The sequence below is a fragment of the Tenebrio molitor genome, chromosome 8, assembly GCF_963966145.1.
Source record: "Tenebrio molitor chromosome 8, icTenMoli1.1, whole genome shotgun sequence".
Classification (NCBI taxonomy): Eukaryota; Metazoa; Arthropoda; class Insecta; order Coleoptera; family Tenebrionidae; genus Tenebrio; species Tenebrio molitor.
Genome location: NC_091053.1, coordinates 19,496,347 through 19,507,103, shown reverse-complemented (window position 1 = coordinate 19,507,103; position 10,757 = coordinate 19,496,347). Strand labels below are relative to the sequence as shown.

The following is a 10,757-nucleotide window of genomic DNA, read 5'->3' as shown; positions in this document are numbered from 1 at the left end:
TTGGTTCTACAAAGTTACAGTTTCTATACAGAAGTGACTTAAAAAGAAAAAAATCACCAAAACACACCAATTATTTTTAAATATACAGGGTCGCTAGAGGTATGGATACAGCTAAATATTTTCAGAACGGTTTAGCAGAGCTCCTTTAAATTTGGCACACAGTTAGAAGTGATTAAAATCTATCATCTAAGATTTTTTCAATTTTTCAACATCATTTATTTTGAAGATACCAGGCTAACTTGATTTTTTTTAAATGGCATGGGGGGTCAAATTTAATCTTTTTAAAAAGAGTATTTTTTTGTGGTTACATTGCCCAACTATATGAAATTAATTTTAAATTTTCGACTTTTGATCAACTTTCACCGTCCAATACCCCTCTGTGCGACAGCCACGTGCTTGGCACGTAGCGTAGCACAGTTGCAATCCCCTCGTAGTTGCCACCCCGTTGCGCCGGTAAAATTTTTCGACTTGAAATCGAGTGGCAAACCGAAACGCAGTTCAGCGGTGTAAAGTTACGCTGGACGCCGCACCCGCTACTTACGCCGCCGCCGGTTGCATCCTCCAACTTGAAACGGCCCGTTAGTGTACCAGTTAACGAATCGACAGACAAATCAAAATTACCTGCAAAAGTGACTTGGTTACCTATAAAAAATTCAATTAATAAATTAAATTAAATAAATAAATGAAAGAATAAATAAATAAATAAATAAATAAATAATAATTTAAGTGATTTATGTCAAGAAAGCAAATAGTAATACAAATCTTCTTTTAACTACGTAATAAGTTAAGTGTATTAATTATTTTCATATAGGTTTATTCTTACTATTTTGGGATTTATTCCAACAATTGAGAATCTCACAAGATGTGGAACAAACCATCTCGTTATAGACGTAAATTTTCGAAATTTGCATCACATTTAATAATGTCTTAATTTCAGAGGATAGAGATGAATGCTTTCCTGTTATGTATAAAATTTTTGTCAAATTCGGTCACCACAAAATCAAAAAAATTGTTAGTGTTTTGTGTTTGTCGATTCAATTTCTTTTCTACCTTTTGCAACTGTACTACATCATTATTAAATTTGATAAAGATTTGCTGATCAGGTACTCCTGCACGATGATCTCGACTCTTTACGTAAGTACAAAATTCCGGTAAAGAATTATCGAATAATTTAGCATCTTCTTTTTGGTGTGAAGGTTTTTTACGCTGTGACATTCGACACAACGTACAAGAACCAAAACCGCCTGGACCAATTTCAAAACTTCGCTTGGTCTCTCGACAGTGCAGGCGCCGAGGTGAAAAGCACCATCTTGGAAAAGACAACGAAAACAAACGGAATTTGTTATTTGATGATGGTGTTTTTGGGTCTTGCAGTTGTCATCAACTTTCCCGTGTTGGGTGATCAAAGTGAACTTTTTCTCTGTATTCGAGTTTTTGAGTATTTTTTTGGGAAATGGTCGCAAATACTGTCCCAAATTTATTTTGTAACTTTGTTTGTCTTGTGGTACGGAAGTTTGCAACTATCGTTTATAATGTTGTACGTTATTCAACAACTCCAAGTGCAAATTATTCTCCTCAACCAACGAATTTTTCAAATCCGGAATAATTTTAGCTGTTTGAATGATTGGGACAAAACGTACAGTGTTCAGTACCAAAAGGACATAAAGGAAAGTCTGCAGCTCGCTATTAAACAGCATTGTGCAATCATAAGGTACGATGTATTCCTTCTTTTTTTGTATGCGTGAATGCATTTATTTAAATACTTGTTATTCTGTTAATTGCGTTTTACTAATTCTGTTGGACCATGATTATTATTTCTTCTTTTTCCTCTACATTCTCGCAAGAAGCCCAGGATTACTTTTCAATGAGATGTTGTAACGCATGACTCTTATTATTATTTACAGATACGTGAAAAATCTTTGCAAAGATTTACAAATAGCAATGCCGCTTTTAATTTTTCTTGGGGGACTTTCTACGCTCAGTATATATTTTTTCATTATGAACGTAAGACCAGACACTTGCATCAATTCCTGTTTGTGTATTTTCTTTTTCCAGAATTTTTTAGCCAACAGTGACATTGTAAAAATTCGCGTTCTTTTTATTTTAATGACGAACATTTCCGTGTCCGTAATGTTCGCTGAAATCGGTCAAGGATTAGTCGATGAGGTATAAGATAATTTCCCAATTTACAATGATGGCATCGAATTTTGCAGACCGACAAAATTTTCGACGCCTTTGCGTCTTGCCCGTGGTACAATTGGAATTTGAAAAACAGGAAGACGCTCTTGATTTGTATGGCAAGTTCTACAAATCCACTGAGTTTTGGTTTTGCTGGAATTACGATCGGTTACAATTTCGCTGTCAGTGTGAGTGATGTCCTGAACTCCTGACGTCTCATGCGCTGTTAATACATTTTTCATCGTGTTTTCTAGATGGCGAGATTTTCGTTTTCCTACGCGTTGACTTTGTTCCAACTGAATAATGCAAAATAATCGTAGATCAGTTTTTTATTAGGAAAATTGCACTCAAAAGTTTTTACTTAAGTCACACAATATTTTCAAATTTCACGGATCACCTTATTAATTCACTTTAACCCTACCATTAGATGGCCTTTAGGTTCAAGGCAACACATTTTTCAGATTGCAACTTTGCAACTTCCACCAACTCCTTCACGAGAGGACATAACCAGTAATTGTTCTGTTGATTCTTATTAAATATATTTATAAATACATAAATTTGTCACCGGATGAACTAGATTTCTCCAATTTCTGAGGAAGATCTTTCGTCGTTTATGTGGTCACTAATAATCTTATAAAAGGTACATGGATAGATATACTGGCGTCTCAAAATATCTTGGAACAGCTTAGCAGTAGGTTGCTTAGAAGTCTTGAAATATCAGGTAATAGTTATTTATTTAACGAGTTCGTGTATAAATTGGGCTTTTTTTGGTATGATTGGGCTAGGCCCACGAGTGCTAACAAGGTCCAATTTACACAAGAACGAGTTGAATACAAGGTTTTTTTGTTCGACGACCATCTTAAAGGCTCCAAATCGCTTAAAATCTTTAAAATTAACTTGACGTTTCGTTTTGACAAGTTGTCACATTTTCTTTTAAAACTACCGATGATGGTGATTGACTATGATTACTGCCTTATTATACCGCTGGCTAGTAAAAAACAAATAGTAAATAGTTATTTGGATCACAAGTCCAGAAAAATGATATTTTGCGAGTGTGAGTGATATTGCGTAGCCGAGGCGAAGCAACACGAGCACTCGCAAAACATTTTCTGGACGTGTAATCCACAAAATTTTTCATGCCGACAAATTTAAATCATTTTTAAAAAGTAAAAATTTGTTTCACAAGCGGAATCGAACCCGCGACCCTCGCGTTCCTGAGCCGAAACGGAGTCCGCTGGCTATATTCAATGCTGCCTGCTCATTTTTTAGCGAATTTTTAGTCAAGGCCACTTTTGTAAGTACTAGGCCGGGAATTTTGAATCATGCAAAACCGTCGATAACGGCCGGCGTCATGAAAAACAATTTTTTGAAGAATAGATTTACTTTGGAGTAATCTTAAATTGTTGTAATTTTTCGGAACGGAACGGCAACGTAGCTAGAATAGTATTTTGTCACAGTGGATATGAAGGCTGCTATGTATTGAATAAAATTATATCTTCTTCAGGAAGAGTGAATTTTTTTCGCGCTCTGAATTTGGAATTCGCAAATTTTGAGACACCTGTAGATTTATTCCTTTTGTCCAAATAGACCAACATCACAATTATCACATTAAAAATTAATTATAATATATAATAATAATTATAATACAAATAGAGTGCCGTGACAACTGTCTAAATGTCAATAAATTCGCTCTCTAATAAAAACGCGCCAAATGTTGTTGCAAGTGCTTCACTGCAATCCAATGGTGCTACAGAAGTTAGGAAACGCAAAAAATGGACTATGGAAATGAATATTTTCATTATACGGGAATATTTTCGGATCACGAAACTACAGGATGTTGTGAGTACTTACAGGCTTGATTTATTTAAAGCGTTCCAAAGTAAGTACCCCCAGTTTCCTGTTACTATTCAAAATTTAGCTGACCAGAGGAGAGCCATTATGAAGAAAAACTATATCCCTTCGGCAATTTTAGAAAAGATCAAAAATGATGTAAAGTTAGAATTGTCAATTAATTATTCTGACAATAATGAAGTTTCTAATAATTTACTCCAAAATTCTGTTGAACCGCAAAGTTTACAAAGTTTATCTAATCATAATGACTCTTTCTGTCCAATTCTCGATTCACCAAACACCATACAAACAGACATACATAATTTAGACTTGAGTTATAATGATATACATGTTATTAATCAAAATTTTTACTACCATCAAAATTTTAAAGAACAAATTGAAGATGAATTTAATAGAACTCTGAACGAATTTGAACATATAGAACCATTTAATAGACCACTATTACCTAAACAACAAAGCTCCAAAAAATTCTTTGGAATGATTGAAATTTTAAATCAATTCATTTTACCTAAATTTGTAAATAACACCACAAGTTTTAAAAAATTACACAGTATTATATATAGTGGAGCTTTAACAATTATCAGATTAAATGGATCAAAAGAAATTGGCCAGACAAATAATATAAAAGCGAAAGAATTACCAAAATGGGAACAAAGACTAAATAAACGTATTAATAATATCAGACGAGATTTAGGTAGAATAACTCAATATTTAAAGGGTATAAATTCTAATCATCTAAATAATTGTATTCAATCCATTTTAAATAACAACCGAATACATTGTTTAAAATATAATGAATATAATAAAACATTAATAGAAATCAAAGACACTTTATTACAGAAGTTAAATATTTATTCTAAACGACTCAAAAGATATAAAAATAATAAACAACGGAAATTGGAAAACAAACTATTTAGAAATAATGAGAAGTTGTTTTACAAAAATTTAACAGATAATAAAACTCAAACTAATAATGGTACACCAAATATAAACGAAATTAAAGAATTCTGGTCAAACATATGGTCAAATGAAGTTCAATTTAATAATCAGGCAGAATGGATTCCTCATTTAGAAAATGATATACCAGATAGTAATAATCGACATCATATTCAAATTAGCCTTGAAATTTTAGTTAAAAATATTAATAGTTCACATAATTGGAAATCCCCTGGAGGTGACCAAATTCATAACTTTTGGTTAAAAAAATTTACTTGTATTCATAAATGCTTACTTGATCACTTTAACGGATTTATTAGGGAACCTAACACATTTCCAGAGTTTTTGGCCCATGGTATAACATATCTGAAACCAAAAGATTCCGATACTAAGAATCCATCAAAATATAGGCCAATCACATGTCTACCTACAATTTATAAAATTATGACATCTTGCATTAAAGTAATAATTTACGACCATTGTCAAAAATTAAATATACTTAATGAAGAACAAAAAGGTTGTATTAAAGAGTGTTTTGGTTGTAAAGAACAACTCATAATAGATACGGTAATAATGGAACAAGCTAGAAAAAATAATAGAAATATTTATACCGCATTCATAGACTACAAAAAAGCCTATGATTCAGTACCACATTCATGGTTAATTAAAATTCTTAAAATTTATAAAATTAATTTGGATTTGATTAACTTTTTATCTCATATTATGATATTTTGGAGAACTACTTTAAATTTATCAATAAACAATACTAAATTAAAATCCGAGCCTATTCAAATTAAACGGGGAATTTATCAAGGAGATTCTTTAAGTCCTTTATGGTTTTGTCTAGCCATTAATCCTTTGACAAATCTATTAAATAGCACTGGATATGGTTTCAATATTAGACTTAATAATACCACACTATCCAAATTAAATCACCTTCTTTATATGGATGACATAAAACTTTATGCATCAAAAAAGAATCACATTTTATCTTTACTAACAATAACTGAAAATTTCTCAAATGATATTGGAATGAGTTTTGGTATTGATAAGTGTAAAATGCAATCAATATGTCGCGGTCATTATAAATATTTAGGTATTAATCAATCAAATCATATTCAACATTCAATTATAAAAGAAAATTTAGAAAAGCAATTTTATTTAAGAATTAAATCTATTTTAAAATCAAAATTAAACGGTAATAATTTAATTAAAGCAGTTAATACATATGCTGTTCCATTACTGACCTATTCTTTCGGTGTTATAAAATGGTCCAAAACTAATTTACAGAACATAAACATTAAAACTAGAGTTCTTTTTACCAAATTTAGTAAACACCATCCTAAATCTGCTATTGAAAGATTTAATTTACCACGCGAAAACGGTGGTAGGGGTTTTTCAAATCTAGAAGTACTGCTAAAAAATCAAATTGCTTCACTAAAAAATTATTTCCTCAATAGAGCTCGTGATAACACCTTTTTTAATGCTTTGGTTTCAGCCGATAAAGGCTACACACCTTTAAATTTAAGTGATAATATAATTTCAGATATTGTTAAGCCAAATATACCTGACACTATAGCAAATATAAAACAGAAGTCTTTACATGGGAGATACTTTAAAGAACTGGAACAACCAGAAGTTAATATTCAGGCCTCTCATGCATGGCTTAAGAAATCAAATATTCACCCTGAGACGGAGGGTTTTATATTTGCAATACAAGATCGTGTTATAAATACAAGAAATTATAAAAAACACATATGCGGTATACAATCGATAATTGATAAATGTAGGATTTGCGGAACTGAAGGGGAAACAATTGAACACATCATTTCTTCTTGCACCGTTTTGGCTCAAAGCGAATATAAAAAACGTCACGATATATTCGCTAAAATTATACACATGAATTTAGCTGTTAAATTCAATTTATTAAAGAATACACAACAACATTATAGTTATACACCAGAAAGTTGTTTGGAAAATGACAGTTACAAGTTATATTTTGAAAGAACAATTTTAACTGACATTCATATTAAGCATAACAGACCAGACATTATAATTTTAAATAAACAACAAAAGCAAGCATATCTTTTAGATATAGCTGTTCCAAATTCACATAATATAACACAGACATATAACACAAAAATTAATAAATATTTAGAGCTGTCCGTTGCTATGAGAAATCTTTGGTGCTTAGAAAAAATTTCGATTTTACCACTTGTAATTTCAGCAACGGGAATAGTACCGCAATCTCTTTTTAAAAATTTAAAAATTCTGGATTTAGATAACACATTGGTAGTTGAAATTCAAAAAGGTATATTATTATACTCATGTCACATCGTGAGGAAGTTCCTTAACATTGACACAGAACATAATATACAACAAAGTCAAAATGCGGAGGCGAGACGCCGGTAATTATATTGATAAGCACTGCACTATTACTTGATAGTAATATCCGTAATAGTGTATGTACTCCGGCAAAATTGCCGTGCCGCCGGGTGGAGGTGGGATAGTATACAAATATAGATCTAGATTCATGCTATTATTATATTATAGAACTGTATCGAACACTATTTAAAAATAAATTTAATGTTTTGCGAAAAACTACTTGTTATTTAATCCCTCCATTATGAGTATTTATGACTTTGCCGACTCTTTCACCCGAAATCGAATAATGTTAGTATGATCTACGATATGCACTCCTCAGAACAAATAGGTTTTATTGCTTGTCTAGCTTAACAACGAAAATGAAATAAAAATAAAGCAATATAATTTATTGTGAGTTTTTTTTCTCGTTTATCGTAAATGAAAATGATCAGAAAGTTATAAATTTATTTGTAAATGGCTGCATGTGCGAGTGACGTCACTACTACCCAACTATCGCTTCAGCTCCAACTGCCTTGCCTACATTTTGTAGTCTCAATCTGTCCTGCTGTGTTAGAAAATTTTCATTTTGCGCACTTAATACAAAAATAACTATTATGCTGTAACGGGTTAAAGCGCCCCATTTTTGACAAAAAATCCCAAAGTCGTGATTTTTGTGTTGAGGGTTCCTTTGCGCTACTTGCTGAAAAACAGTTTTGACTCTGCCTCAGAAACAATTGTTTAAAATACTCATTTCCGGTAATTCGATGGATACTTGATATAATCACACCATCAACTTCTTTCATTTCCGCATTTTTCTCTTAAAGTTCCTCATCTTCATCGCCCTGTGGTGAAGGGCTGAAGAATATCGCCATCCTTTGTGATTAGGGGAAGTAGGAGTCTTCCAAAAGTCAGAATAAAATTTCACCGTCACCTACGGAAACAGCTTTACTAGCAGGGTAGTTTAGCCACCTTGTTCCTTTCAACTTTACCCTGGGGGCCCACACTCGGGCATCGTGAGCCTCAATTTGAGTGCCTTCGTTCCTTCGTGCCGCGAACTAGTCCGTGGGCGAAACTAGTTCGTAAATTGGGAAATTATCTTATACCTCATCGACTATTCCTTGGCCGCGAGCGTTTTAAAATGGCCCACGCGTGCCAAAAAAGGCCCAATTTACACACAAACTCGTCAAATAAACTACTATAAATTTATTACATTATTTTTTGCCCAGAAGGTTTTATAATCGTTAGACAGTTACAAAATGTTCGACAAAATTTTCATGATCGTCTTGGTTAGTTTAGTGTCTTACAGCCTATGGAAGACAGTTTGAATAATTTATGAAATGAAAATTCAAAAATAATTAAAATATGTAGGTAGTTTAATATTGTTGAAGTAGAATTTTATTTATTTTGATGTAATTATGATTTCCTATGTTTTATGTTTATGAAATAAAACTGCACATTTTTCAAAGTCTATCCCATTCAATAATTTCTTTATTTGAAAAGGTGTCCATTGAAAATTATTACTGTTTGACGTTTGTTGGGTTTACATTACGTCAGCCTACTTGGCAAGCCACGTGGTAAATTTAATAAACCTGTTTTTGCTCTAACTCCTTGATTATTTTGTTTTGTACGATGGGCCGAACTGAAATTGATTTACAAAATACTAATGTAATATCCTACGAAATTTCACTTAAAAATTCCTACTAAAAAGTTCATTAACAGACCCTAAACTTTTTATCATGTAAATCCCTATGGCCAGCGTTAAAAAAAAGGCACTGTATAAACAAAAGTAAAGTATAAGTAGTAAAATAAGTAAATGTGGATATTACAGATAGTAGGTACGCGTATTCGTGTGAAAATTCCAAATCTGGATATTCTTGTCGCATTTCAGCAAATGTTCCAAGATTTGTGGACTTTGTGAGGTGGAAGTGAACGCATATGCAGATATTTTTGAAAACTTGCCTACAGAAAGAAACGATGAGATATTCAAGGAAAAGTTCTTCGAAAATTCGATGGACAAAAAGATGTAAGTGAACGTTCACTACAGGCTGCATTGTATACCACCATGCTTAAAGTAGGGTTCCAAGAATGTTCTATGGAGAAAACTGTTAATGTAGATTCAAGAACTGGCAAAATTGACAAATGGTTGCTTCATGATAATTGATACTTTCGCTTTAGCGCGCCGAAAGCGTCCAAAAGTGGAGATCGTCAGGTGCTGGTTGAGCCGACAATGGCGCTACTCTGGCGGCCGCTCGACATACTATTATTTTGGCGCCATAAGAAATATTTTTTCACAACTTTTTCGACAGTTTGGGATATTAAATTGTAATCTATCCGATAATTTAAAAAATCTTCCAACTTTGTTCCAAAAATGGTTTGAATATTTTTATCGGAATAAAAGTTAACAGGGGTTGAAAAATTAGCATGTAACACCCTATGGCCAGACTTAAAAAAAACTCACTGTATACAACTGTCGCTCATTGAATATATAATTTGTTTCAAAATCAAAAATTCACCAACACTGAATTCTACATCGAAAATATAGGCTTTGCCATTTCTATTGAAACACCACCTGTTGATTGACAGTTTGGCAACGCTGCAAATATGTTTAGTAATTTTTTGACTATTATTGCCAATCTTGATTTTTGTTAAATGTCATGTCATATTTGACTCAACGCGTCTTTCATTCAATTATAACCCAATAATTATCAAGAATTTATTGTCTTTTCTCGAAAATAGAGCAAAATAGAAAAAAAAAAACGAGTCCTTATGGGTGCTGACATGAAGAGAACTCTTATTAAATTATATGATAAACTGCATTTAAGTCAGCCAATGTGGTCAGTCAGAAAAATTTGTGTTGAAATTTCAGAAATCTTTTCCGTAAGTTAAAAAAGGTGTTTTTCTATCATTCTAAAAAGCGTCAGCGTCTTCAGCTTAGAACGTATTTAACATATTTGCTAACAATGTTAACATTTAGGTAGGTATAACATCAAAATTAAATCCCGCACTTTTTATCACCCGCCACTTGGCACATGCGCCTTGAGGGGACACCTTAAATTATTGTTCTAAATTGGTTAATTGTAACTTTGATTTTCATCTCTTCAGCTAAACTTTCAGTGCAGTTTTATTTGTTATTAATTATTATAACTCATTTAACTTTAACAGCAGAAAAGTGAGGTTACGTGTAAGTTTCGTTCATCCTCTGTGGTTTCACTATAAGAAAAATTCAATAAAAACATGTCAGCAAGTGTAGTTTATTAAAATACTTAATACATTGAAATAAACCAAAACTACAGAATTATCCAATCACACCTGAGAGGCGAATTCCTTCAAGATTCCAAAACTGGCGCCAATCCTTTGATTTTGTAATTTCCTTGTTCATTGATTAAAATTCTTTGAGTTTCCCTTGGGTTTTACGTTCCACCTTCCAG

General features: G+C 32.4%; 1 protein-coding gene across 2 annotated transcripts; it reads left to right on the top strand.

The window, feature by feature from the left end:
* Nucleotides 1-739: 739 nt before the first annotated feature.
* On the top strand, nt 740-3,043 carry LOC138137359 (uncharacterized). Of its 2 annotated transcripts, XM_069056707.1 has the most exons (6): nt 740-1,134; nt 1,197-1,711; nt 1,905-2,004; nt 2,056-2,166; nt 2,214-2,366; nt 2,433-3,043. In XM_069056707.1, exons 1-6 carry the CDS (start codon nt 964-966, stop codon nt 2,490-2,492), a joined length of 1,110 nt encoding a protein of 369 aa, XP_068912808.1. In that variant the 5' UTR covers nt 740-963; the 3' UTR covers nt 2,493-3,043. The 2 variants fall into 2 exon arrangements, with proteins under 2 accessions (XP_068912808.1, XP_068912807.1); XM_069056706.1 differs by having other exon boundaries at nt 1,905-2,166.
* The last annotated feature ends 7,714 nt before the right edge of the window (nt 3,044-10,757 follow it).

Excerpts from the sequence above, each read along its gene's own strand:
- LOC138137359 (XM_069056706.1), top strand. The coding sequence starts at position 964 with ATGTATAAAATTTTTGTCAAATTCGGTCACCACAAAATCAAAAAAATT. Across the intron at positions 1,712-1,904 it reads CAGCATTGTGCAATCATAAG|ATACGTGAAAAATCTTTGCA; the intron begins GTACGATGTATT and ends TATTATTTACAG. Across the intron at positions 2,167-2,213 it reads GTCAAGGATTAGTCGATGAG|ACCGACAAAATTTTCGACGC; the intron begins GTATAAGATAAT and ends CGAATTTTGCAG.